A 27,651-nucleotide genomic window follows, 5' to 3' on the forward strand; every position below is an offset into this window, starting at 1 on the left:
GACTCTGGTACCCAAAGAGCTTCTGGGAGATGGCCTCAGCATCAGGCAGGATGGGGACTGTCAGCCCCATGGCAGGGGCTGGGCCCCAAAGTGTGCAGCCAGGCCCTTACAAAACCCATGGTTTTATTAGAAACCACAGACAGAAAACATGAACAAAATAGTTTGAGATGAAACATCTGACCCCAAAAGGAGAAAGGGAATGGGGTGAATTGGGGGTACGGAGGTAGGTGGCTCCCAAAGGGCACCGGCACGGGGGGACATTGGTCCCACAAACAGCTGTAAAATCCCCTTGAAGAGCCCCCCAGGGCTGGGGCGGTGATCCAGCACCCACCCCAGGCAAGGGACATGGGGCAGGAGCTCTGTGGTGCCACCTGACCCCCCCCAAAGCAGGGAATGGCATTGTGCTACCAGGCTTGAGGAAGCTTGGAAGCACCCCCAGAGCCCACCAGCCCCCCAAGGAGAGGTCAATAAGCCCTTTGCTATTCCCTCCTCATCCCAAAGGCTTCACAGTTGGGGTAGAGAAGAAGGACAGGGGGGACACAGCTGCTCCCCAGCCCTGTCCCCCCCGAAAAGCCCCCAAGCTGGGAAGGGGGGTCCATGGCTCCCCAGCAGAGAAGGGTGAGGGGCACCCAGTGCAGCTCCTCCATCCCCACATCCATGCGGACAGGAGAGAAGAAAGCCCCAGGGATGAGCAGAGCCCATGGGAGAGCAGCAGGAGCAGGGGACACCAAGGGACATCTCAGCCCATCAGTGCAGCGAGCGTGCCTGGACTCTGCCCTACCCACAGGGCGGGCAGCAGCCCTTCAGCTCCCCACAGCCACCATCCATGGATGGTATTCCCAATGGAAGGGGACTGCATGGTCCCACAGCAGGGTCCCGGCCCTGCCGAGGATAGTGGGAGCTGCCTCAGGGCCCAGCCAAGGGCAGGAGGGGAAAGGGGCCATGGGCACCCATTAGTCCTGCAGGAGGTGCACGAAGCTGGCGGGGAACACTCCGGTGCGGGAACCATCACCCTCGATGAAGCCGACCTGGGGGTGCAAAGAGGGGGGGTCAGGCCATGGGAGCCCCAGCTCTGAGATATGGCTGAGAACTGAGGGTGCTCAGCCTGGAGAAGAGAAGGCTCCTGAAGGGGAGACCTTAGAGCAGCTCCAGTGCCTAAAGGGGCTCCAGGAAACCTGGAGAGGGGCTTTGGACAAGGGCCTGGAGGGACAGGACAAGGGGAACGGCTTTAACCTGCCAGAGGGGAGATTGAGCCTTAAGGTCCCTCCCACCCCAACCCATTCCATGATATGATCTTGGGTAGGGGAGAAGCTTTGGGGCTCATATCCCCATTCCCAGAAGGATTTAGAGAGGCAAAGCTGTGGTGACACACCAGTGTGACCCCTCCCGTACCTCCTCCATCACAGATGGGGCCATCACCCGTTTGCACCCCCCATGAACACTCAGCATCCTCCAACTGGGGGGAGACTGGACCAGGATTGGGCCCCGTCATCTGTGGGTGCCCTGGTGACACTCACCCAGCTCTGCTCGTCCTCCTCCCGTGTCACCACGATCACCTCTCCCTTGGAGAAGGTCAGCTCCCGTGCCTTGTCCCCCTTGCAGTCAGCCACCGCCTTCACCCGCTTCTGCCTCCCCTTGGCCTGCAAAGGGATGGGCGAGGGGGTCACAGACCCCCCCCCAAAGCAACCCCAATGGGGGAGCAGGGATGTGACACCCCTGATCCCTCCATCTTCCACCCCAGGATAGAGGAAGGACAAGGGGAAGGATAAGGGCATGTCTGGGCATGCAAAGCGTGACCCCCCCCCCCACCATCATCATCACAGCCCCTCTGAGACTGCCCCCCCAAGTCGTGGCACCTACCGGAGCGAATCTCCTGGGCATGGGCACAGGGGGCACCTTGCTCACATTGGGGTCCTCACCAGGGCTCTGGGGGCACACAGCTGAGCCCGCTTTGCCCCCCCCACCACTGATGCGCCGGTAGGAGCGGGTGCTCTCGGAGCTGCTGGGGACAGCGAGGACAGTGTCACCCCCTCTCTGCTGTGCCACCCCCCTTCCTGCGGGGTCTCAGTGGGGTCAGAGCTCCCCCATGGGACCCAGATCACCCCACAGCCCCCTGGCTGCTGATGGAGATGGGCCCCGTCCTCCCTCCAAGAAGCCCATCCCACCACAACTTCCCAAAAGGGAGATTGATAACTTGCAGGGGGTCTTGGTGTCACCCCAAATAACCCGCATCACTTTCCCCAGGGACAACTCAGCACCCCTGAGGCTGCCCTTGTCCCCTCCTGCATCCCAGAGCATCAGTTCCCTTGGGGACTCCAGGCCCCCTTTGCTCCATGTCCCCCATGCCTAAGGGGGGTGGCTGGTGTGGGATGAAGCCAACTCAGCAGCACCAGACGCAATGAGCCCCCCCAGCCCCAACACTGGGACACGGGGGAATGTCCATACCCAAACTTGACGGGGGGGATGTCAGGGGCTGTGCTGCTCGCCGTAGGGCTCAGCTCTGGCCCCCGCCGCGCACTGGTCTCTGTCTCGGAGCGGGTCTCCCAGTACGCTGCCCGCCGGCTCTCAGTGGGGCTGCGGGTGCCGGGGGGTCCCGTGGTGCCATCCAGGGCACCCACACTGCCGGCAGAGGGGAGCCCGGAGAAGTGGGGCTCCGACGTCTGCCGGGGCAGCTCAGGGCGCTCTGTGGGACAACACGAGATGGGGGGACAATAACCTGGGGGTCTGTGCGAAGGGACAGCCCATGGGTGACTCCCCCACTCACCAGTGGGGCTGTGGCTGGGCTTGGGGCGGGCGCTGCCCCGCGTGGGGTTTTTGAGGGGCAGCGGAGGGGGGATCTCCTCGCTGTGGGCCCGGCGGGGCACGGGGCGTGAGGGCACCAGGATGCTCTCGTAGGTCTTGTTGGTGATGTCCATCCCCATGCAGCTCCAGCGGGTCTGGGGGCAGGCGGCTGGGGGGCTGGTGGCCAGCGGTGACGTGCCCTTGAAGGAGCGCTGGAGGGGGCTGACCTGGGGACAGGCACCCAGCTCCAGGGTTGCCCCACACGGGGGTCTGCACACCCAGAGCCCTCGCTGGGGTGTGGGGTGTGCCCCCCCACACCATCCCATGGGTACCTTCTCCTCCAGCTCATCCTCACTGTCATAGGGGAACTCCTGGGGGGGCTCCCAGTCGTAATCCACGTGGATCTGCAGGGAGAGCTTCCCTGCCTGTGCCTGCTCCAGCTGCCGGATGGGGAAGGGCAGGAGGGTGTCAGGATGGGGGGGGACAGGTCCCAGCAGCCCCCTGCCGCCACACCAGTCCTCTCCCAGTGCTTCAGACCCCTCTGCCCAGCCTGAGCATCTCCCTCATCCTCCATCCCACCTACCAGCTCCTCACACTCGGTGTGCTTCAGCCTCCTTGCCACATCCAAAGCCGTCTCTCCTGCTGCGTTTACTGCCCGAGGGACAAAAGGGGATGGCTCCCAGTCACAGCCCTGCTCTGTGCTCCCACTGGAGAACCCCAAACCCCCCGTCCCAGCCCCATACCAGTGGTGAAGGTGGCTTTGCCTTTCAGGAGTAGCTTGAGGCAGTTGGGCTGGTTGTAGAGCGCGCTGTAGTGCAAAGCCGTGTTCCCGTCTTGCGTCACCCGGTCCAGCATCCCCCTGCGCAGGGCCACCGGCAAGAAACTCAAGGCTCAAGGGCACGCAAGCATCAGTCCCGTGTGCTCCTGCATGGGAAGCGGGCAGGGGACATACCCATTCTGGATGATGAAGTCCACCAGAGGAAGAGATGATCTGTCAGCGTGGCGCACGGCCATGTGCAGTGCCAGCTCGCCCGGGTCCTGCCAAGAGGTGGAGGGGAGAGGAGAGATCAACATGAGGATGCTCATTTTCCATGAGATAGAAGGGAGAAGAGAGCTAGACCCAAGGATGCTCATCTCCCATGAGATGAAGGACAGGGGAGAGCTGGACCAAAGGATTCTTCATCTTCCCAAGGCCACCCCTCCACCCAAAGGCCAGGAGAACCCTGAGCATGGACACCCAGAGGGGGCAGACCCCTGTTTGCTGCCAGGCAGAGGGAGCAGAGCACTCACCTGGCCCTCGGGGCTGGCCAGGGGCTTGGCCAGATCCTGGCCCTCGGCAAAGGCCTGGAGCAGGGCCAGGAGGTCCCGGCCACGAATGGCTTCCCAGAGGCGATGGGGGTCCTCGCGCCCGCTTTTCTGCACGTAGCGGCGCTCCATGTACTTGGCCACGATGTATTCCTTGCGGGCAGCCCTGCGAGGAGGGTGCTGTGGCGTGGGCTTGGATGGACACACAGACCAGACCCTCCTCATCCCTGCCACAGCCAGAGGCACTGCTGGGCTCCTGCCCCCTCCTGAACCCTCAGGGTCCAAGAATGCTGTAGATCCCCACCAAAACCCAGTGATGACACCTAGTTCTCCCCTTTCTCCCATCTCTGGGTTGTCTCAGAGCCAATGGGCAGCAGCATGGGGGTGAGGACTGACCACGCACCATGCACTCCTCTTCTTCCTCCTCCTCCTCCCAGCCCACCCCGAGCCCCCTGGCCAGTGTCCAACTCACATATCGCTGCTGGCCGAGGGCTTGGGGCAGTCCTGGCTGGGCAGCGTGGCCTCCATGATCTCATTGAAGCGGGTATTCCCCACGCTGACAGCCAGCTGTGATGAGAAAGGGATAGGGGAGATGAGCCCCCCCAGCCATGCTCGCCCTGCCCCAGCCAGATCCCCATCTCCATCCTGGAGACAGAGGGAAGGAACCCACTGCATCCACCCAGGACCTTCCCAGAGCAGCATCTCCCCCAGGGATGATGCTCTTCCATGGTAAGGGAAGTCTGTTTTAAAAGGGTGCAAATCCCAACGGGCTGGCAGCATCCAGCCCCTTAGCAAGCAGAGACACCCACCCTTGCCCAAACCACCACAGTGGGGGCTGGAAACTGCTGCTGGGGAAACTGAGGCAAGTTTATGAGCGCTGGAGCAAACTGGGCACAGATGGGATGGAGGAGGAGGGATGAACTCTGCTTCCCAGTAGGTTTGGGACAGAGGGTGATGGCAGGGGGTTGAAACTAGATCATCTTAAGGTCTTTTCCAACCCAAACCATTCTATGGCTCTATGATTCCCAGTGGCCATGAGCTCTTCAGGCTCAGGGAGCAGCTTACCAGTAGCTCAGAGGTGCTGAGGACATCCAACGTGAGGGACTGGATGCGGGAGTAATGCACGCCCAGCTCCCGATGGATGCCGGAGCACTCGATGCACGTCAGGATGCCCAGGTTGGTGGAGAGCCACGTAGGGTCTGGAGGTGGGGGAGAGCTCAGCATCACCACCCAGCCCCATGGATGCTGCAAACCAACCCACACCCAGGGAGGTGGGGGGACATCCCAAACCCCAACCTACCCGGGGCCCCACAGTCACAACACTGCTTGTTTCCAGGCATGTTCTTCACCTCGCTGATGACCACCTTGGTGAGCTCCTGCACGCCACCATCCGCCCCACCGCCCGCCGCTGCCCCGCCACTGCTGGGGTCCCCCTTGAAGGCATTGCTCAAGGCTTCATCCTTGCTGTTCTGCAGCACCGAGACCCACCTGGGCAGGAGGGAGCCGTAAGGAGGAGGATGGGGATGGGGAAGGAAGAGCAGGATCAGGCATTGTAAGGAGTGGGGATGGGCTGCAGCACTTACACAATGCACTCTTGCTCGTCCTCCGCTTGGAAGTGGTATGTCCTGTTGTCTGCAGGGATGGGGAGAGGGGAAGAAGGTGAGGGAAGGGATTTGGGGATGCCCAGGATAGCAGGAAGGGGCTGAAACTACTCCAAAGGGGCTGCTTTAATATAAAATTAAATCAAACTTAAAGAGGGGAGATTTAGGTTGGATATAAGAAAGTTCTTCCCTGTGAGGGTGCTGAGGCGCTGGCACAGGGTGCCCAGAGAAGCTGTGGCTGCCCCATCCCTGGCAGTGTTCAAGGCCAGGTTGGACACAGGGGCTTGGAGCAACCTGCTCTAGTGGAAGGTGTCCCTGCCCGTGGCAGGGGGTTGGAGCTGGATGAGCTTTAAGGTCCCTTCCAACCCAAACCAGAGTGCGATTCTGTGATTCATTGCATATCACTCTTCCATCACCTAAGCCCTCTTGCAACCTCTTTTTCTCTTGAGCTTGCTCTATCTCCTTGGAGAGGTTGGTCCTTCCTGGGAGATGCCCAGAGCCAGATGGGTGGCAGAGGACCAGCCAGCCGCTGGTAAAACCCAGGGACTTCCCATGGGCAGTTCCCATCGGCATGTGGGACAAACACCCGCCCCGGGCACTCACGTGTCACCAGGTCAAAGCATTTCTTCTCCTCGGCGTGGGGCCGCACTTGGCAGGTCAGGAGGTTCAGCTTGACGGGGGGACGGTTGATCTGAGGGTGTGAGGATGGAGGCAGGTTAGGAAGGGATCGGGAAGGGGTGGGATGTGCAGCGCGGAGCACGTCCTTCTGATGGCAACTCCAGTGCTACCATCCCCAGATGGTCCCTCTTGGGATTAGCAGGAGAGTCAGACCCTCTCCAACCCCTTGCAGGAGAACAGGGCTTGGAGAAGTCAAGGTCAGTGCTGCAGCCCCCCCACGGCCCCTCACCGTGCTGTGCGAGATGGTCAGACAGCCGTACTTCACCCCACACTTCCTCTTCTGCCACACTTTGCGGATCCTGAGGAGGAGGAGGAGGAAGAGGAGGAGTGAGGATGCATTGCATGGCCCTGATCACCCACATCCCTCTGCCTCCCAGGACACCTACAGACGCTCTCATGAGAGACCCAATGGATTTCTGGACATGGGGTTGTGCTATTGGACATGTGGCTATTTCTGGAGACCCACAGCCAAGGACACTAAACCCACAGCACCAGCCTCTGTGCCCATCCAGCTATACCCGGGAGAGCATCGCAGGAGAAGCACCAGAGCCTGCTGGGGGTCTGCAGATAAGAAATGGGCTGATGACACCAAACCGTTGGCAGGGGAAGGCCCCCTGCACCACCTCCAAACCTCCTCCTTCCCCAGCTGGAGACCCACCAGCCCCTGAGTTCTCCCAGCCTGGGCAAACATCCCATTCTCCAAGCATTGATGGATGCTTAAGACCAGATGGGACCAACTGCACCCGCAGACCTGCCTAACAGCAACCAAGAACCTCACCCCAACAGCTCCACCTCACGGGGCCTCCCATGAGCATGGTGCTCTCCCAGCCCACATCAACACCAGGATAGAGGCAGGAGTTCTCTGGGCAACTAACCCCCATCCTCACCCATCACTCTTCTTGTAGAGAAACCCTGACTTCTCTGTCCCGTACTGCTTGTTCCCTTGGTGCTGGTGGATGCTGTAGCCACTGCCGGAGTTCTTCCTGCTCAGGTTTTCCTGAGCTCACCCAAGTGGGGGGGAAAAGGCATTTAGAAAGCAAAGTGAGAAGTACAGAGGTGGCTGCTGCCCCCAAGTGACCTCATCCTTATGTGGATGCAGTGTCCATCGGGTTGCAGAGCTCCCCATCCCCTCCCAGCCTCGGAGCATCTCCCAAATCTCCTGCCCTGCTCCCTCAGATGTCCCCATTGGTCCCCAGCTCCTCCTGCCCTGCTGCTTCCCATCCCCAAGCTAACCCCGGCCCCTAGCACCCAGCACCTTCCCGCCTCCCCCCTGCCAATTTCGGGATCTCACCTCCTTGTTCTCCAGCTGCAGGATGCTGCGGAGGGAATCGCGGGTCTGTGTGAGCTGCTTCACCTCCTCCTCCTGCGCTTGGTGGAGCTGGGAAGGGAGGCGGCTGCCCTCACTGCTGCACTGAGTGCGGGCGGCCTCAGCAGCTGGGGGGGACATGTGGGGGCTTACCGCATGGAGGGACACAGCGAGCTTCTCAATGAAGGGGTAGAGGTTCTGGGCAGCCTTCCAGCCGTCTTGGAAGAAACTGGGCATTTGTTCCATGGGATTGAGATGCAGATGGGGAGGATGGAGGGGAAGAAAGAGGATCTTTTAGATACAACGTGGCCTGAGAGCATAGCAACACCCTCCCACCCAGCGAAGCTGCATTTTCTTTATCCTACTGGGACCCCAAGCTCAGCCCATGGGGTCTGGATACCACAAGTATTTGGGGTGTTTGGCACGCAGGATTGGCCTCTGGTGCAATGTAAGCTCGCCCCACAGGCCACATCCTGGGGATCTCTGGGTCACAGCCCCACACTTATCCAACAGGACTGTCCCCTCCCTGCCTCAGTTTTCCCGCTCGAGAGCCAGAGGTGATGACATGACACCCACACGCTGCTATTCCAGCCTCATGGAGCAAAGGAGAAAGGCAAGTGGATGTTAATCCTCATTCCAAACACCCTCATTTTGAGCTCCCTGGCTAACAGTGGAGCCACTCAGCTGAACTCATCCCTGGAAATCCATCCAGAAACCAAATCATCAGCTACATCCCAAGCCAACCCCCTTCCCCCGGCCCCCACGGACACGTTTACAGCTCCTCAAGCCAACAAAGCACGTTTCAACCCCCCGTTGTTGGGTACAACTGGAGGGCGATGGGCTTTTCACCAACAGCTTGATGGAGCTGGGATGGGAGAAGGTGCCCCCCAGACCCTCATGGGACCTCCAAGGGGTGACCCCAGCAGCACTTACTTGTGTTGTGCATGGAAAAACTTGATGAGGCTCTGCAGGAAATCTGGTCCCTGCTTCATCTGGGACTCACTGGCTTTCAGCAGGTACTGCAGGAGGAGGAGACACTCGGTGAGGTGATGGAGATGAGGAGCGGCTGGAAGCATCCCAGAGGAAAGAGGCAAGAGCCTGCGCGGCCCCTGCCTCCCTTCCCAGTGCAGGGAGGAGCGTTAAACACTGGGTTTGAAGGCTGGGGACCACCCTCAATAAAACCTGGCTCTGGAAGTCCTCCAAGCCCTGAACAGTTCAAGGACCAAAGGCAGGCCCCCGGGGCTCCCAGCCAAGCATTCCTCTCCCGTCATTCCGTGCTTCTGGAGTTAATAAATAACCCAAACTCAAGGCAGCTCATGAAGGGAAAATGAAATGGTTTTGAAGACATGACCCCTTGGCTCCAAACAAACCCAGCACCTGCGGCACATCAGCCCCGGAGCTCTGCAATCCACACGGAGCTGTCCTGTGGGATGGGGAATTTCAGCTTCATGCATCCAACCCATCCATCAGCTGCAGGCAGGACAGACCCAGAGCCTTGCTCACCCTGAGCAAAGTAAGGGAGGGGAAGAGATTTTCCCCCTTGGAGCTCCTCTCCAGCCGGCACAGCTGCTGGAGGATGCTTTCCAGTGGGAAGGAAGGGGAGGGGAAGGCAGTTCCAGAGGCTTTCCATGGTGGGGAAGCACTGTGATGGGGTAGAGCCTTGGGTACGGAGCCTCCTGGTACCCCAGGAAGCGAAAGGCTGGCTAAATGGCTCCACACAAGCTGGAGATGCAAAGCCAACTGGCTCCCATGGGGCGTGCAGCGTGCAGTGGCAGGGGAAGGTCCCAATCAGTGCTGGCTGAGCCTCACAGAGGGATGCTCCCAGCACTGCCCAGATCCGGGTCCAACTACATCCATCCACCCATCCCCACCCCCTGGGGGTGCAAGATGGCCCACGGTGGGGAGATGCAACCACCCCACGCATCACCCCTGGGGTGAAATGGCCTCATGCCCCCCATTCCCAGGCAAGCAGCAGCTCTCGTGCACACTGGCGCACACACACCCGTGCCAGCGCTGCCGGCAGCGGTCCCTCCCCGGCCGGGATGCAGCTCCCGTTGTTCCCAAGCACTGTTCTGTGTTTCACAGTGGTGCTATTCAAGGCAGTGACTCATCTGGCTGGGTCCCAGCTCCCTGGTCCCGCTGTGGCGGGTGCAGCATCCTCCCTGCACCCCTTTGCCAGGATGAAGGACACACGGCTGCAGGCTCTGATGCTGCTGCCTGGTCCTCGAGGATGTGGCAGACCCCTGGGACAAGCCACTGGGGACTTGTCCCCTGCTCTGGGTCACTCTTGAGATGCTTATGGGGCTGCTGGGGTCCCTCTTCGCTGTGGGGCTGACATTGGGTCTCCAGACTTCACCTATTCCTATCTCACCTGAGAACAGACCCCCGGGATCATTGGGGATGTGGGGCCACTCATGAGCCCCCCTAAACCAAAACCAAGAACTTCCTGAAGCGGTTTTGAGAATAGGGTCAAACCACAAAGCCAACCTCTGGATGTGACCCAAAAAGCTCACTTTTTGCCCCAAATGTCGGCCTCTGGGAGGATGCAGGTAGAACCCTGGGTGCCTTGCTGCAGCGTAACCCATGGGTGCCATTCACAGCCACATCCCAGAGACCCCAAGTTGGGGGATGGAGTGGGGATCCCTGAGCTGGGACCATGCAGGGATGGGATGGGGACAGCGGAGGGTGCCACAGAGCACCCACATGGGGCTGCTTTGGTTCTGGAGACACAATGAGGCTCTGATGTCCCCATCCTCGCACTACCCCTACCTCGCACATGTGGAGCTGGAAGAGCCGCCGCTCCTTCTGCATGTCCTCGGCCACCTCGGCTGCGGTCGGCTCGGGCTGGATGACCCCGGCCAAGCGGGCTCGTTCCTTCTCCTTCTCCATCTTCCCCCTGTGGGACAGCACAGCAGCAGGTCAGGGTCATCCCGAGGGGTGTCCCATGCAGGGGGCTGCGATGGTAATGGGATCAGGAGAAACATCTCCAGCCCCTCTAAGCTGGGAAAGGCTGGACCAGAGCCCTCCCGATGGCAAACTGGCATCAATCAGTGCAGCCCCAGGACAAAACACCTTTGTGCAGAGCAGGATTAGGAGGATTGTGCCTGAGGCAGCGTGTTCCTTACACTTTGGTCTCATAATCCTTCCAGGCTTTTTCAATCTGCTTCTTAGAGTCCTGTGGAGGAAGGGAAGAGGGAATGGCATCCGTCAGGGAAGGTGGAAGAGCTGCTGGCACTGAAGCAGCCAAAGGCTTTGCTGTTCATTACTGCACCCTGCCCTGCTCCTTGGGGACAAAGGCTGTCCCCACCAGGTCTCCACCCCTGGTTCTTGTCATTCCCAGCCCTCACTGCTGTCTTCCACCCGAGGTACTGGTTCCTTCTTCTGGCCACAGATGTGAGCCAAGCCTGTAACGGGTCTCGCTGCAATATGTCCCCAAATGGGAACAGCGCTGGAGGGGACTCACCAGGCGCCCGTCCTTCAGCTGCCCCTTCAGCAGGCTGTCCAGGGGGAAGGAGACGATGTTATTCAGGTTCTGTACCTGTGAAGAGTAGAGATGGGGTCACCCCATAGAGTCCCCACCTCAGGGCAGGTCGAGGAGCCAGAGCCCTGCGTCCCTCCCAGTGCTGGGACCTCCGCACAGCTCCATCGCTGCCCTGTGAAGGCTTAAAGAGGCTGGAAGCAGGGCTGGATCCGGGATCCAGGCACCGGGCAGGCTGGGGCTTGTTGGAGCTGGCTGCAAGATGTCTGACGTGGGGCCCTTCCCACAAACCACATCAGCGCCACGGCTGCCAAAACCAAAGCTGTTCCCCTCCATCGACACCCCGTCCCTGTCCCCCCACAGCGCGGCACCCAGTGATGCCACCAGCCCCTCCATGGCCCCCCAGTGCCAAAGGGGCTTCCCAAAACGTCCCCCTTTCATGGGGTTTGGGGACAGCAATGCAGCCACCCACCACCACCACCAGTGCTGTGCAGGGGTCCATGGTAGGGACATGGTGTCCCTCCATGCACCCCATGGTGCAGCACCCCATTTGAGTGCACCCACACGGAACCTCCCCACTGCACCCAGATCCCTTTTCAAGGCTCCGAAGGCTTTTGGTCTCCTTGAGACAAACCCAGCTCTGGGGCATGGGACCAGCCCTGAACAAGGGGCATCCCCATTCCGACAGCTCCGTGGGGATGGGGCACCTCACTTCTGACAGCTCCAGGAGGGAAAACCTGGCTTTTGGATCCAGTCAAGGGTCCTGGCACATAACCCTGCTCCAGGGCTAGTGGGGGGAGCAGAGGAGCAGCAGTGGGGGGCCGGGAACTGGTCCGACTCCTCCATCAGGATGGATCCCACAGACCCCTCTGGAGCATGGGGGTCTGGCCAGGCTGGGACAGCCTGGAATGGGGAAGGGGAGGAGCGGGGAGGCCCGGAATGGGGTAAGTGGGAGAAGAAGATGCAAAGAGCTAAAGGGGAAGAGCAACAGAACTAAAACTCCTTATGCAGAGCCAAAAACACCCCTGGGAGAGGGGATGTGAAAGGGACCAGAGAGGGGACCAGGTCATGAAACGCCCCCCAGGGCTTTGCGCAGACCTGGCACCAACTTCTCCACCAGAGCCATTCCTGAGGTGGGGAAGGCGCTGCTGGCTCGGCTCTGCTTCCCGGGGCTGCGAGCTCAGCATGGCTTTGATTTACTTCTTGGCAATCGAGATCAAGAGATGCAATTGATGTGAGAGGGGAAAACCAGGAAGAAAGGGGGGAAAAAGAGAAAAGAGCAGCTCCAACTGCTCGGCGAATCCCAGAGGAGCTGGGAATGAGCTGTCAATCCAGCAACAGGCACGCTGGATGGGTTGGAAGCACGAGGAGTGTGTTACCAAGCTCAGGATGGGAGCTGGGGATTGCTGCCCATGGTCAAGGGCAGCTAAACTGCGAGGAGGGGAGGTCACGTTCCCAAATCCAGATGGATTTGTTGGATGCAGAGAACAGCCTGAGCTTGCACCAGAGACGCTGTGAACCCCAGCAATGGGTGGGTGAAGCCTCCCTCCACCGCAGCAGGAGGACACAGGGCAGCTCACCAGGTTCTTGAAGAGTGCAGTGACCTCGCGGGTGAACACGGCCAGGTTGAGGAAGCCGGTGGAAAGCTCGTGGTTGTTCTGGGAGAGGTGGTTGTTCCCGAAGCTCTCCAGGGCCTCGCTGTACTGTTCCTCATTCTCCACATGGGCTGCATGGGGAGACACCAGTGAGGGACATGACCCTGCAGCACCCATCCCTGGAGAGCATCACGTAACGATGTCCCACCAGCAACCATCTCCCCATCTCTCCTGGGGATCCTGGGCTGATCCTGCTGCAGGACAGCAGTGCTGTGCCCTAAACAAGCTCCCTTCAAGTTCTCAATTTCCCCTTTTTACATCTTTTTGAGACAGTTTTTGGCACCTTATCACGTCGAGAGGCTACAAGCACCCACATCCCAAGCACCTATGGCCACGCCGCTGTCCGCCTGCATCACCCCATGATACAGCATTGGGTGGAGGATGAGACCATCACAGAGCCCACCAGCCTGGTGGTCCAGGAATGCCCATCCCCTCTCGAAGCACAACTCACTGAGCCCGGAGACATGAATGGCTTTCACATATTTCCTGATCCTCTGGAGCACGGCTTGGTCCCCATCCAGGCTCTGCAGAGAAGGAAAACAAGCGGAGCTCAGGAGCCCTGCCAAGCACAGCCAGCGCTCAGCCCCACTGCTGCTGCTCTGCCATGCAGATGTGTGGGGCAGCAGCCAAGCTCCCACCACTGCGAGAGGAGAAGGAGGCATTGCGGGAACACCGGAGCCCTGCCAGGCTTGTGGTGCCCATGGCTCTGGCTGCCCCAGAGAGGTGGCTGGGAGCAAGATGTAAGGGGTGAGAGGCTTGGCCAGCATGCCCAGCGCCTCTTTGGATCCCAGTGACCATGGGAAATGCCTCCCTGGCTCTCGCAGGGGCTGTTCCAACCAAGGGCGGGATGAAGCATCACAGAGCATGAATAAACCAGCCTGTTGCCATGTGTCCCTATGGCCAGTGAGAGCCCTGTGAGGTGTCCAGCTCCCCACAGAGGTCCATGGGAGAGCCAAACGCAGGACCCACCTCCCACCGGTGCCCAACAGGGACCTAAATCACATAAATCCCACAACTGGGGGGGGGGGGGTGTCCACACCCCCTCCAGCCTCACTCCATCCATCCCTACCCAGGCAGCCCCTTTGCCCCCACCAAGCACCAGGGCAAACTCAACCCCGACACCAACCCGGCCACTGTTGCTCCCTGCAGAGCATCCAGCAAGGGTTAAGGAACGCCAGCCCCAGCCATAGGAAAGGGTTAAGGGAGTCTTGGCTGCAGGTACCAGAGGCATGATAACAGGCTGGAAATATTTAGAGGGCGTGAACAGCAAAGAAGGGCAGGGATGAAACCATGGAGGAGCTGCAATAAAGAGGCTTCTCTCGCTCCTGCTCTCAAGGCTGAAGGGTTTGGGACTGATGTCAAGGCTGATTTCCTGACACTGGGGTCAGCCTGGCTCCGGAGCTGCTCTCCAAGGCCCTCCCTGTTGGATGGGATGCTGCAAGATGAGCTTTGGCTGGGATGAGCCAGCAGGGAAGGGGCTGGGGCTGGGGAAGGAGCCAAACCCCCAGCCTGGAGGGGTCTTGCAATACATCTACAGTAGGGAGCCCCTCTCTGCACCGAATCCAGACATGCCTGGCTCTTTGGAGCATCCCCTGCCTTGGGAGGGAAGCCAGGGCTAGACACCAGGAAGCTCCAGGTTTGGAAACCTGGCATAGCCTCAGGAAGGGGAAACTGAGGCAGCTCTGGATGCGTTACTGTGCAAGTGGGGGAAGAAGATGCTCTGAGTGTCCAGGACAGGGCAGCAGGAGGCTGAATATGGGGCCAGTGTGGAGCAGGGATTAGGCATGTTCTGAGGAAGGACACAGGGGCTTTTGGGAAGGGGTCCATGAGCCAAGCAGTGAGGACAGGGCAGGCAGAGCCCGGCACCGGGGTGGTAAATGCAGAGGAAATCACTGCACTGCTCTGGGCATCACTGGCGTCCCTGGTGTGCCGAGATGGCTTCTGGGGATATGGGCTTCAGCAGCACCAGGACAACGCTCCCAATGGGGGGCAGTGATGTCTGGAGTCCCCCACAGCACCCATCACCCCCCGGCCCAGCCAGGGATGAGGGCTCCAGGTCTGGGGACGCTGAGGACATCAGCACAGCAGGATGGAAGCACGAGGGATTCCCAGTGGGGATGGAGGAAACGGGTGAATCCACACCTGCACCACAGCCTGGGGACCTCCAGCAGCCACTGCCACCCAGGCCCATGGGGATGCTCAATGAGGCCATTCTTCTGCCTTCCCCCCCACCACTGCCGGCTCGTGCTGCGCAGTGAAGGAGCCACCGCGGGTGCCAGGGACCAGGGTGACAGCTCTATGGGGCTGGGAGCAGGATGCAGCATGTCCTGGGTGCAAAGGGCAGTGTATGGCAGGGCCACAGGGTTATTTACATGGTGACAGGGTGAGCACCAGCCTCTAGCCCTTACCCTGCTCACTCACATCACTCCTGTCCCCACAGTCTGGGACCAGGTCCCAAATGGGTGCATGTGGCTGTGCCTCTATGTACTGGGGACCTGGTGGGACACGGTCACCCCTTCCCACCCCGCAGCTGCTGGAGCAAGAACAGGAATCCTCCCTCCTTTGTTGGTTCACCAGCAGGGAGCTGGGGTGGTGATGGGGAAGACCAAGGCTCAGTTTGGTCACAGAGAGTCTCTCCTGGTCCCCAGTCCTCCCCAGAGCCACCACTGTTGCTGTCCTTCACGTGACACTATTGCTCCATCAGGGCACAGAGGATGGTGTGGGGCTGGGATTCCTTTGCTTGGATTTCCCACTTCCCCTCATGCTGGAGCATCAGGACACCAAAGGCCTGGCAGAGGTTTGGTCCCCACAAGGGTTCCCACAACCTCCAGTGGGATGGGAGCACACTCATGACTCCCAGCTCTCAGCCATGCTCACTGGAGCTTTACTGAGCAAACCCCGCAGACAGCCCTGCCATTCCAGGGGGATGCCTCTGCTCCTGCCCCCATCCCCGTATCCCCCTTCACCTCCAGAGCAGCCAAATGAAATCCCTGCTGCTCCCTCCTGGCTGGAGCTGCCTCCCCATTCCTGGCTGAGAGGAAAATCCAGGGCAGCGGCCAGCACGTGCTGGCAGGGACCAGGATGCTCCATGGTGCATCCCCAGACTTCCAGGCCTTGGGACACCCACCCCACCGCCCCCGGGGATCCCGGCACCTGGGGCCCCGCGCTCCCCACCAGCCCTGGCTCTCCTTCAAAGCCATTCCTTCGCTAAGAGGAGTTGTCAAAAGCCACGGAACCAGCTGGAAACCGCCTTTATTCCAGGCAGGAGAAGGGGGACGAAGGCACCCCCACCACCTCCGCCCTGCCTGCAAACGCTGCCGGGGATTGGCGAGGGGGGGAAGATTAAAATGGCTTTAATAGCAGAGGGGGCACCTCCAGGGACACCGAAGCACACCAGGGCTGGCTCCAGGAAGCCAACAGCAGACAGACCCCTGGGGCTGATGCTCTGCCCAGCCCCGGGGGGGTGCCCTGGCCCCGGGAGGGGATGCCCTGAACCGGGGCGGGGGATGCCCTGGCCCCGGGGAGGGGGACCCGGAGCTGGAAATTAACCCTTTGAAGGAGGTTTAAAGAAGAGTTTTACTCATTTCTGCAGCCCTTGGACTCAGAGAAGCGTCCGCTGGGGCTGCTGGGGGGATGCAACCGGCCCGAGGGCCCTAAAACACCCACTTTAGGCTGCCCAAAATACCCACTTTAGGGTGCCCACCAGCCAAACCGAGCCCTGCTGGGGGGTTTCGGGGTGAAGGGACCCCGATAAACAGAAGCCCAAGGAATGAAGGAGTCCCGCGGAGCGGGCGCTGGGTGCTGGACTAGCACCTATGGGTCCTGCGGGGGGTGTGCTCAGGCGGGGCACACTCCCGACCCCCCCCCGAACCCCACTCACCTCTTCTAGAGCCCCCACCGCCCCCCGGCACTTGTGCATCTTGGGGGCGAAGGCGGCGGCGGCCGGGGAGCTGAGGTCCTCGCCGGTCACCGCCAGGAACTCGGCCACGCTGAGCTGCTCGGGCATGGTGCGGGCGGCACCGGGGGGCGCGGGAGGGACCGGGGGGGTGGGCTCCGGTGCGGAGCGCCCCGGGGTGCCGGCGAGGCCCCGCTCAGCGCCCCGTGCCCGGCCCCGGGAGCTGCGCCCGCCCCCCCGCGTCATGCGGGAGCCCCGCCCGGCCGTTAAAGGAGAAGGGACACGGTGGGGTTCGCATCGCGCACACCCCGGCTTGGGGGTGCAGAGAGGTAATACAAGGGGATGCTCGGGAAGGGGCGAGATGAGCGGGATGGAGCGGGGGGAGAGGGACATCATGGGGTGGATAGGCTGAGAGAGCTGGGCTGGGTCAGCCTGGAGAAGGCTCCTGAAGGGGAGACCTTAGAGCAGCTCCAGTGCCTAAAGGGGCTCCAGAAAACCTGGAGAGGGGCTTTGGGCAAGGGCCTGTAGGGACAGGACAAGGGGAATGGCTTTAACCTGCCAGAGGGGAGATTGAGATGAGCTCTGAGGCAGAAGCTCTTCCCTGTGAAGGTGCTGAGGCGCTGGCACAGGGTGCCCAGAGAAGCTGTGGCTGCCCCATCCCTGGCAGTGTTCAAGGCCAGGTTGGACACAGGGGCTTGGAGCAACCTGCTCTAGTGGAAGGTGTCCCTGTGCGTGGCAGGGGGTTGGAGCTGGAGGAGCTTTAAGGTCCCTTCCACCCCAACCCATTCCATGAGTCTGAGTTCAACAAGGACAAGTGTCAGGCCTTGCACCCGGGAAAACACAATCCAAGAGTACAGCACAGGCCGGGATCAGCTCTGTGCGAAGGGACCTCGGGGTCCTGGTGGGCACAAGCTGAATAGAAGTGACCAGTGTGCAGCAGCGGCAAAGAAAGCCACCAAGATGCTGGGGAACGTCAACAAGGCCATCACCAGCAGAGGCAAAGATGTCGTTGTCCCATATAGCCAGCACTTGTCAGGCCACACCTGCAATACTGGGTTCAGGTTTGGTCCCATGGGTAAGACCCCCCCAACAGACATGCACCCCCAGAGCCTCCCTTGGGGGACACGGGGGTACCGCGGGGCTGGGGACAGCCCCTTTGCTGGGGTGGCCCTGCCACCTCCTGGCCAGCTTGGGGACTGCGGGGTGGGGGGGGGGGGACACGGCCCCCGGACACCCACCGCTGCGCCGGGACACGGGAGATGGGGATGGGACCGGGGATGCAGCACTCTGTGCCCCTCACCCGGCTTACCCGGCTCAGGGCTCTCCTACTCCTCTTCTTCCTCCTCTTCGTCGTCTTCCTCCTCCTATTCCTCCGCTCCACCAGACGAACCCCAAGTACCATCGGCTATCACCAGATGTCACTGGGTACTATCAGGCATCAGTGGATACCCTGGACATCACTGGGTACCACTGGCCATCACCAGGTACCCCGGACATCACTGGGTACCCTGACCATCACTGCATACCCCAGTCAGCGCTGGGTGCCACTGGCACTGTTGTCATCACCCAGTCACACTGTGACTTGTCAGGAGCTGGTGACCTGGGGCAGCCCCATGCGGAAGGACCCTCCGTGGGCACAGCCCCACCGATGTGTTGCTCCGCAGCCACCCAACCTGCCCTCAAACCCGGTGCACAAGCTCATCCCATCCCCAGGACCCGCAGGGACCCAGCCCCAGGGCTTTTCCCACGCTCCTGGTTCAAGGGGATGAAGCTCGGGCAGAGGCTCATCCCAACCGGATTTGGGCTGGAAATCACCGACCGGCAGCAGGTCAGACCCGTTTCCCTCACTCCAGCCACAGCTTCATCTCAACCTCATCTCCACCAGCTCCTCCAGAGCAAGCCGTCTAGTTAAAAGCCCCCAAAACAGGCTTTTTTACACTGAAAACAGGAGCAAAACCAGCCCAACGCCTCTCTCCTCCCATCCCTTCCCTCCCTCCCCAGCATTTTGCTGCTTAAAGGAAAACAGCCCCTTCCAACACCAAAGTTGTCTTTTATTTCATTTTATCCCCTCCCGGGCAGAAAACATCAAATGCCACAAGTTTTTCCATGCCAAAAACACACTCTCACCCACAGCACCCGAGCGCCAAACCGCAGGAGAACCAACCCAAAGGAAGGACAACTTCAATACACTCACTTGCAAACCAACCCGCCAACCTGACCCCCACCAGCGCTGTGCCAAAGGGGGGCCCATATAAATACAGTGCAATAAGTACATCTATCTTACAATGGCACAACGCAAAGCCCTATCCAGCTCCATGTCCAGGGGCTCATCCCACGCTGCTTCCCAAGGCCCTCTCCATGGGGTTTATTAAGGATTTTCCAGCCATGGAGTGGGAAACTGCTCAAAATGTGCCATCATGGTTCCAAAGAACCAGTATAACAGGGCAGTGGTCCCAAAACATGACACCCCCCCCCCCAGTGCAGCCTGTTCTGGACAGGGGTTTCTCTGCCACCCTATCCCACCCCATGCACCCACAGGCACCACCAACAGCCCCACAGTGGTGGGAGCTTATAGTGGGGAGCATCAGCACTGGCACCCCATGGCTGGGATGGGACCTGGCTGCATCCTTTCCACATCTCCGGATGTGACAAACACAGCCCTGAGGTGACAACCAACCCAGGAGAGCGAGGAGAAGCCACCCAGGGCAGCCACCATGAGCGCCCATCACCACCCTCATCACCCCAACCCACCCCACAGTGTCCAGCCACCCCGCAGAGACCCTGCACGCTCAGAACACAAGTGACCAGAGGGGACAAAGGCAACGGGAATGTCCCTGATGCTCAGTGCTTCAGCAGGTCCCCCAGGTCATACGCCTCAAAGAGGTCGCTGACGCCCTCATCCTCCAGCCCCCAGAGGTAATCGTCCTGCCCCAGGGGGGGTGAGAAGGTGACGAAGGGCCCCAAGTCCAGGTTGGAGGAGGCGCAGGGCAGCTGGTCCTCTGTCTGCTGCAGGAGGTGGTGGGGAGAGCCCAGGAGCCCAGCTTCCACCTCCAGCAGCAAGCTGGGCCCCCCCGGCACATAGAGAGGCAGAGATGGGGGTGACGAGGGGGTTCCTGGGCCCCCCCAACTCTGAGGGATGGAGTGGGGCAGCTGTGGGGCTGGCCCAGGGCTATTTGGCAGAGAAAGGGGCATGGTGTGGTCCCGTGGGGAGGTGGCAGTGGAGGGGACGCCATGGTCCTTGGTGGGGCTCTCCTCCAGGATCTCCTCTGGGCAGAGGTACACTTCAATGGGGCTGGTGGTGCTCTTCAGGTGGAGCTGGAAGTTATCCTGGAGGGGCAGAGCAAGGCTCAGCGGGGCATACGCAGAAGGGCACCTGTATCCCACCCCACTGCCCCAACCCATGCAGGGTCCAGGCAGAGCATTGCAACCCCTGAATGACCAGCCCAGGATCAAACAGCCCCATGGAGACACCCCAAAACCACCCAAGGCCATGCTGGGCTGCACCCTTAAGATGCCCCAGATACATAGAGCTGTTGGAGCAAGTTCGGAGGAGGCCACGAGGATGATCAGAGGCTGGAGCACCTCCTGTATGGAGACAGGCTGAGAACACTGGGGCTGTTCAGCCTGGAGAAGAGAAGCTGTGTGGAGACCTCAGAGCAGCTGCCAGTGTCTGAAGGGGGCTACCAGGATGCTGGAGAGGGACTCTTCATCAGGGACTGGAGCGATAGGACAAGGGGTGATGGGTTCAAACTGAAACAGGGGAAGTTCAGGTTGGATATAAGGAAGTTCTTCCCTGTGAGGGTGCTGAGGCGCTGGCACAGGGTGCCCAGAGAAGCTGTGGCTGCCCCATCCCTGGCAGTGTTCAAGGCCAGGTTGGACACAGGGGCTTGGAGCAACCTGCTCTAGTGGAAGGTGTCCCTGCCCGTGGCGGGGGGTTCAAACTGGAGGAGATTTAAGGTTCCTTCCAACACAAACCAGTCCATGATTCTATGATGCAGATGCACCCACAGCCTGGCCCTGACCCTGCTGCAAGGGCAGGGGAGCAGCTCCCGGCCCCACACACACCTCACTGAAGTCCGGCACCTCCAGCTGCGTCTCCGGAGGAGCCTTCACTGCGATCACTGTCTGCTCCTGGAAGCTGCTGATGGCACGGAGGTCCTGGTAGGTGACATAGGCCAGCGTGGACAGGGATGAGGTATAGGAAAACGACCGGCTGCAAGCAGGGTGGCTCATCCCCTATCTCAGCAGCATCCTCCAAACAGACCCCCCAGCCCAGGGAAAGCGAATTGAAGGAGAAGGAGCTCAAGGGGGTCCCCAAGAGCCCATCCTCCCTCCCTGTGTCCCTGTGCAGCAAGGATATCTCTGGTTGGCTTCGTTGTCAGCCAGCTGCCGGAGCTGCAGATCACAGTCCTGCAGGACCTGGTCCAGGGTCCTTTCCATCCTGGCCAGCTCGGCCAGCTCCCCCCGCAGCGCCTGCTGCTTCACCATCACTGCCGTGTCCTCAAAGAGCCCCGTTCCCCTGCCGACAGAGATGGCACCTGAGTGACAGCACATCCCAAACCACCTCCCCTGCGCCCTTTACCCCATCACATCCCGTGCCTGCCTCCACGGCACCACTTACATCCACTGGATGTGGTTCTTGGACTTCTTGCGGATGAGCTGGATGCCCTCCAGCACGTTGGTGATGTCGTAGATGCGGCGTTTCTGCACCCCCAGCACCTCGGCCGCCCGGTTGAGGTCCACGACGCCGTCGGGAGACTCATGCAGCAGACGGATGAACTTCTTGGTGAGCAGCCCCAGAGAGGTGTCGTAGCGGGTTTTCTCCCCGGGAGACTTGGGAGCTGCAGGGAAAGGAGGGGAAAGCCCCCATCGTGTCCTTAGTGCGGGATGTGCGGTGGAGGTGACAGAGGGCTGGGGACAGGAAACACTGCACAACCCGACCCTGGCAGAGAAATAACCCAGAAATAGCCCCCCCAAGGGAGCTGTCTGCTGGGGCAGTGAGCTGGAGCGGCTCAAAGAGCTGCTTTAGCACCTTGGCTGGTGCTAAAGGGGACGTGGCAGCAGCTCTAACAGGAGAGAAATGGGGTCTGTCCCCCTCCAAGCTCCCCCCTGCCCCATCTCATCCAGCACCACTTACTCCTGGGGCTGGGGACCTGTGCCAGCGTCCTGCCCTTCCCCTTGGGCGTGCGGAATCCAGGGCCCTCCAGGTCCAGCTTCCTCTTGGCCTGGAGCAGGAAAGAAAAGCCCACACTGGGACCGAGCCAGGCAACCCCCAGACACCCCCAGGGGCATGGGGTGAGCCCTGGGTGCCGCAGCCTGGGATAGAAGCATAGAAAAGAATAGTCTGGGTTGGAAGGGACCTTCAAAGGTGATGGAGGCCAATGGAGGTATCTTGCAAGAGGCTCATCCTGTTGCAAAACCCATTGTGGGAAGGGTTCCCACAGCACTCAGCAGGGAGGAGATTGGGGGGCCCCAGCTCCCCCCCGTGGCTTCCTGCCCCTGGCAGCCACAGGGAACCCACCGGGATTTCCCCTCACCCCCAGCTCCTGGCACAGCTCCATAGGGCCGAGCCCTGGGAATGTGGCAGCTCCAAGGCGGGATCCTTGCCCTCCCACCCTAGCAGATGGCGTGTTGGGGTGCGGGGTTTCATCACACACATCCCCCCCCTTGTTGCCGGCCATGGTTGGAGGCAGCTGAGGGCACCCAGCTGCTCCCGGGTGCCCCACACACGTGCACTCAGCTGGAGGGGAACCAGGGCAAGGTTGTGGTGGGGGTGAGATGGGAGGGGGGGCCACCTCCCCACACACACTGTCCCATTGCCAGGGCCAAACAGCAACTTGAAATCAGCCCCAAAGCATCACTTGGGGCAAAGAGACCCGGGGAAAAGGGACGGGGGGGGGGGGTGTCACCAAACCACCCCCCCACCACATGCAAATTCCCCCCTCAGACCCCTACATATGAGCGGGGGGATTTTGGACACATACACACACACATTCTGGCTCAAGCAACACAAAGCAGCCCCCCCAGCCCCATCCCATAGCCCCCCCCAGTACCTGCTCCCAGGCCGGGCTGTCCCACAGGGTCCCCCCCAGCACGTCCCGCATGGTCCCAGTGCTGGCTCCTACTGCGGCTCCCTGGGGAGCACACCCCGCTGCGTGGGGAAGGGTTGGGCACCTCGGGGTGGGAACCAGGCGCCAGGGGCTGCTTTCCGCCCCCTCCAGGGAGCCAGGTTGGTCTGAAGCTCCTGTGGGAATCTGGTCCCTCCCTCCCTCCCTCTCCCCGAGCAGGTTTTCCCCAGGGAACTCGCCTCCATCTCCAGCCCTGTGCCCCCCGGATGTGCCCCCCCCGAGCTGCCGGCACCCCAATGGTTAACGCTGAGTGCATGGGAAACACCTGCCCCGGACGAGACCCCGTGCATCTGCCAGAGCAATTTGGGATGGGGGGGAGCAGCATCCTGCCCCCCCCCTTCTCCTGGCACCCAAACTCTTCCTTCTCCACACACTGATGTTCCCTGTGTTCCCACCACTGATGACGTTTCCCCGTCTGCCCAAGCAATGGGGAAACTGAGGCACCGAAGCAACCCACAGCAGGTCCTGGTGCCCACAAGCCACCTACAAACCACCCCCCGCAGGACCGCAGCCACCAAGGTGGTCTCCCTTTCCTATTGCACAGGAGGGGGGAAAAGGGGACCCCACATGTAGCTCAGGGCAGGGGGGAGCCTGGTGGGCTCAGGCAGGACCCCGCAGTGGGGAGGACGCACAGCAAAGGACAATGGACAAGGGGGTCCCCCCTGTGTCCCAGCTGCCAGCCCCCCCGCCGGCCTGGCAGGATTAGGCACACGACAGCTGAGCGGGGCACAGCGAGGGGCTCCCAGCACCCTGCCAGGGTTCAGGGTGGGATGACCCAGAGCAGATGGGGCGGGGAAGGACTAAACCCCAAGACCCCCCTACCCCAGGGCATGGCGGGGCCACCCCCCCTCGAGCCATTTGCCAGGATGGGGGAACCCCCCGATATGATGCTGGGGTGAGAAAAGAGGCTCAGTCCTGCCCTGGGTGACGGGGAGGGATGAAGCCAGTGGTGGTGGGTGAAGCCGGGCCCCCCACCAGCTCTGCCTGCCAACAGCCCTCAGTGCCGGGGGCTACACCCTGCTCCCAGCCCCAGCATCAGAGCAGCCCTGTCCCCTCGGGGGGGCCCTGGGGAGCTCCTGCTGCCAACAGCACCCGCTGCCTTCTCCGGGCTTGCCCAGGCCCTGCCTTTGTGCCACCCCCCCCAGTGCATCCCCTGTGCCAGGGGCGGGGGCATGGGAAACACAGCAGCACCCAGGGATGGGCACCCAGAACCGGCGGGGGGGCATGGGGCACCCCGGAATCATGCCACCGTGCCAGGGATGCTGCTCATGACAAGGGGCTGCTGGATCAGACCCCCCCAGAGCAGCCCCCCCCGCCTTTGGGATAGATGAGAGCTAGTGAGGATAGGAGGATGCAGAACGCCCAGATTTGAGGGGTTTCAGCCCCATGGTGGGCAGGGGAGGGAGGACAACCTCAGGCCTGGAGCCGGGGAGGAAGGCAGTACCCCCACCCTCGGTACCACTCCCCACTCCAAGATGAAGCCGGTATCTCCATCCCCAGCCCAGCACGGACGGAAGGGCAAGGCCTGGTTGGAGACATCCCCTGGCAGAGAGGAGCTGGAGGCTGTCAAAGCCAAAGGCAGAAAAAGCCCCTCTGAGGGCAGCACAACAGCCACCACCTTCCCACCCATCCCAACCCTGCACCCCCAAAACCCCCCTCCTGCCCAGGCAGGAAAACCCTTGATGGGATCGAGAAGGGGATGGAATCACCATGGGTCACCCTAGCAAAGGCCAGGGTGCAGGGTGCTCCAGCCCAGCACCCACAGGGTGCTCTTTGCTCAGCCCTGCCAGCTCACACCGAAACCACGGCGGACTCTGAACAGCCTTATTCCAGCACAGAGGAGGCAGGGACGTTGCTGGGTCCTTCACTGTGCTGAGCCCCCCAAGACTCCACAAACCCAATAGAGACCCCATACGGCCATGATAAATACTGAGGATGGGGTTGGCACATGCTAAAATCTCTCCAAAACACTCCTTTTTCATGGGTGGGAAACATACTGACCCACTGCAGGACCCTCAAGTCAGAGGCAAAATGCATATGATACCAGGAACAAGCCTTCCCTGTTCCCCATGACCAGACACAGGGTGATGGGCTGCTTCTAGCTGGACCAGGTGACCCCAGCTCAGTTATCCAGCACAAATCCATCAGGGAGATGGGAGCGGCTGCAATTGCCCTGCTTGGGAATGGGGAGGAAACGCTTGTTATAAAGATTGCCTCGGATCTGCACACAAAGGTTGTGTCATAAACGGGGTGTGGGGCTGGGAACGGGATAACATCAGGGAATGGGATGGGGACAGAGGGGAACACCACTTGCAAGACAGTGAGGGGGATGCAGGAGGACTTAGTGTCCCCAAGTGTCACATGAGCCCCCCAGGTCCCCATTCAGGGCACAGTTGTGTGCAGAGCACCCTGAGCATCTCCTGGCTAGGTGATGGTGATGATGGTGGTGATGACAAAGAGGCCATTAGCCCAAAACCTTTTGTCCCCAGGTGTCACTTGAGACTAAGCACTTCATGTCCCCAGGTGCCACACAAGCTCCCTCAAACCCCATTCAGGGGACAGCCACAGGCAGGAGCACCCCGAATATCTCCTGGCAGGGGTGATGATGATGATGGTGATGCCAAAGAGGCTGTTAGCCCAAAACCAGCTCCACAGGGATGCATGGAAATGGGACTGTGAGGTTTTAGGGTATTTTTAGGGGAAGGGGCAGATGTCCCCTTAACCAACAGCGCAGGATGCAGCATCCCACATGGTTCAGAGACAAAGAGGCTGGAGAGGAGACAGGTGGCTCCAGAGCCCCCCTGGGACGGGACTTACAACAGCCCAACCAGCCCCCAGCCATGGCACAAAGAGGGGAGCAAAGACACCCCCTGTCCCCAGCCGTGGCCATGGCCCCAGCTGGCACCAAGGCCCAGGGAAAAGGCAGAATCAGTCAATCAATGAAGCCTTAAAACCCCCTCAATTGGAGTGAGCGGGGTCTGGGATCCCCCCCAGGATCCGGGAGAACAGAGGCTCACAGTGAGGGCTGGATGCACGCCCGGGCTGCGGCGGGCAGGAATTAAATGCCAGCTGCCAGCGGGGGCCCTTCAGGAGGAGGGATGGGATGGGATGGTCAGAGGCACCCATGCACCCCAATCCCGGACACTGGGCCAGCGCCCGACTTGTGCCTCAGTTTCCCTGTTTAGTGGCAGTGGGCTGGGTGACAGGGACACAGGCAGGGCCAGCAGCCCCTTGCCCATGCCAACCCACATGGCTCTCGGCATCACTGTCCCTGCTTCAAAGCCTCGGAGTGTCCCATGGAGGATGGGGATCGCTTCGAACCCCCTTCTCTCCCCCCGCCCCGTAACCGCAGGCAGGAACCGAGCTTGGGCGGTGGCGCTGAACCACCCCTTGTCCCCACCATGTCCCTGGGTGCTGGGTCACAGCCCCAAACCCCATGTCCCCCCACGTCACCCTGCGGGTCACAGCCCCAAAGCGGGGAGACCCAGAGGGCAGGACTGGTGCCTTCCCACCCTAAGGTGGGAAGAGGTTTGCCAAGCCAGAAAGAGAGGAGGAAAAAGGCTCCAAAGGGTGAAAAGCGGAAGCCGGGAGCCAGCTCTGCAGGCACGCAAGGGCAAAGGGAAGCTGAGAAACGTATGAGCCATTTCACTGCCACTTCTGATTTAAAATCTCACCCACCCCAGCCCCGAAGAGACACCTTCAAGGGGCGCAGACCCCGAGAGAAGCTTCAAAACGAGGAAGGGGATGGTGCTGTATATCCTGCGGTCACCCACCCCTTGCTCCCCGCCCTGCATGGAGCCCCCCAGCGCCCCCCAAAGTGATGCCCAAGAAGAGGATGGGGTGCAGACACCTTACCTGCAGCCGTCCCGCTGAAGCCGAGCGGAGGGTCCTGAGCTGGGGGCTCTGGGGGGTGGCATAAAGACCCCCTCCCCGAGGAGCGGGGCCGCTTACATGGGTGTAGAGCTGGCTGAAGCAGCCGGCGGGTAACGGGGGGCTGCCCAGGCTGGACCCCCCCCGCCCGGAGGAGCCCATCACCGACATAACCTTCTTCGGGTGCTGCTGGTGGTGATGCGGAGGGGGGGGCAGGAGGACGGTCCCCCCCCTCCCCGCTGCGGGGGACACTCCCCTAGGGAGCCGCAGCATTGCAAAGTCCTTCCGAGAAGCCTCAGCTCGGGGGAGGGATGGGGCAGAAGCACCCCCCAAGGCGGGGGTAGGGGGGGAGTCACCACCTCATTTGGGGAGGGAAAAGCCCGCAGCGAAGCGACCAAAACCGGGCGGGAAAAAGCGGGTTTAGCCCCAAAACCTCCCCTGCGCTAGGGCCGGAACGCGGCCCCGCCTCGGGCCGCTGCCCCCCCCCCGCCCGGTTCCGGTCGTGCCCGGCCCCGATCGCTCCGGTTTTGGGGGTTTTCTTTTAATTCCTTTTCTTTTTTTCCGGTTTTTTGGCTTTTTTTTTTTTAAGCGCCAAACGGCGTCCCGCGAAATTCGGATTTCCCGCGGAAAACGCCGCGCTCTGATTGGCTGACGGCGGCGACGCCACGCCCCCTCTCTCCCCCCCTCCTTCCCGCGGAGGGCATCGGCGCCGGGAGGGGCCTTAAAGGGGCCGCGCTACGGGCCGGGGGGGGTGTATGCAAAATAGGGGGCGTGGCCTATGGGGGACGACCTGCTCCCATGGGGGGGCGCCTGGAATGGGGGTCACTGGGGTTGGGATCGGGACTGGGATTGATTTATTGTTATTTAATTATCTATTAAATCCCCCCCTCAAGCTGGGAGTTCCCCCCCTTCCCACCACATCCCCATCTCCCCCACCATTCCCAACGAGGAGGG

At 61.0% G+C, this 27,651-nt stretch overlaps 2 protein-coding genes across 3 annotated transcripts; both read right to left on the reverse strand.

The window, feature by feature from the left end:
* Window positions 1–106: 106 nt before the first annotated feature.
* Window positions 107–16,897, reverse strand: ASAP3 (ArfGAP with SH3 domain, ankyrin repeat and PH domain 3). Of its 2 annotated transcripts, none has more exons than XM_030504299.1 (26): window positions 16,685–16,897; window positions 13,256–13,328; window positions 12,730–12,875; window positions 11,135–11,209; window positions 10,797–10,846; window positions 10,441–10,567; window positions 8,605–8,690; window positions 7,825–7,900; window positions 7,657–7,743; window positions 7,253–7,362; window positions 6,595–6,664; window positions 6,291–6,378; window positions 5,670–5,718; window positions 5,387–5,574; window positions 5,152–5,285; window positions 4,559–4,653; window positions 4,072–4,252; window positions 3,734–3,819; window positions 3,525–3,640; window positions 3,365–3,432; window positions 3,114–3,221; window positions 2,765–3,008; window positions 2,446–2,683; window positions 1,861–1,999; window positions 1,518–1,640; window positions 107–1,028 (listed from the first exon to the last, which is right to left on the reverse strand). In XM_030504299.1, the coding sequence occupies exons 1-26, from the start codon at window positions 16,808–16,810 to the stop codon at window positions 954–956; spliced, it is 2,958 nt and encodes a 985-aa protein (XP_030360159.1). In that variant the 5' UTR covers window positions 16,811–16,897; the 3' UTR covers window positions 107–953. The 2 variants fall into 2 exon arrangements, with proteins under 2 accessions (XP_030360159.1, XP_030360157.1); XM_030504297.1 differs by having other exon boundaries at window positions 1,861–2,002.
* A 1,832-nt stretch (window positions 16,898–18,729) lies between these two features.
* On the reverse strand, window positions 18,730–27,135 carry E2F2 (E2F transcription factor 2). The gene is made up of 6 exons (XM_030504300.1): window positions 26,683–27,135; window positions 21,837–21,924; window positions 21,321–21,540; window positions 21,060–21,218; window positions 20,765–20,879; window positions 18,730–20,026 (listed from the first exon to the last, which is right to left on the reverse strand). The coding sequence occupies exons 1-6, from the start codon at window positions 26,968–26,970 to the stop codon at window positions 19,541–19,543; spliced, it is 1,356 nt and encodes a 451-aa protein (XP_030360160.1). The 5' UTR covers window positions 26,971–27,135; the 3' UTR covers window positions 18,730–19,540.
* Between the last annotated feature and the right edge of the window lie 516 nt (window positions 27,136–27,651).

Source organism: Strigops habroptila, chromosome 12 (genome assembly GCF_004027225.2).
Source record: "Strigops habroptila isolate Jane chromosome 12, bStrHab1.2.pri, whole genome shotgun sequence".
Lineage (NCBI taxonomy): Eukaryota > Metazoa > Chordata > Aves > Psittaciformes > Psittacidae > Strigops > Strigops habroptila.

What these genes read in the sequence shown, in the direction of transcription:
- ASAP3 (XM_030504297.1), bottom strand. Translation starts at nt 16,810, where the DNA reads ATGCCCGAGCAGCTCAGCGTGGCCGAGTTCCTGGCGGTGACCGGCGAG. An exon ending in TCAGCACCTCTGAGCTACTG is followed by an intron (nt 4,654 to 5,151) that starts GTAAGCTGCTCC and finishes TTCTCATCACAG; the next exon opens with CTGGCTGTCAGCGTGGGGAA. An exon ending in CAAAGCCACCTTCACCACTG is followed by an intron (nt 3,433 to 3,524) that starts GTATGGGGCTGG and finishes TCCCTCGGGCAG; the next exon opens with TAAACGCAGCAGGAGAGACG.
- E2F2 (XM_030504300.1), bottom strand. Translation starts at nt 26,970, where the DNA reads ATGCTGCGGCTCCCTAGGGGAGTGTCCCCCGCAGCGGGGAGGGGGGGG. An exon ending in AAGAACCACATCCAGTGGAT is followed by an intron (nt 21,219 to 21,320) that starts GTAAGTGGTGCC and finishes CTCTGTCGGCAG; the next exon opens with GGGAACGGGGCTCTTTGAGG. An exon ending in AGGTGCCGGACTTCAGTGAG is followed by an intron (nt 20,027 to 20,764) that starts GTGTGTGTGGGG and finishes CTGCCCCTCCAG; the next exon opens with GATAACTTCCAGCTCCACCT.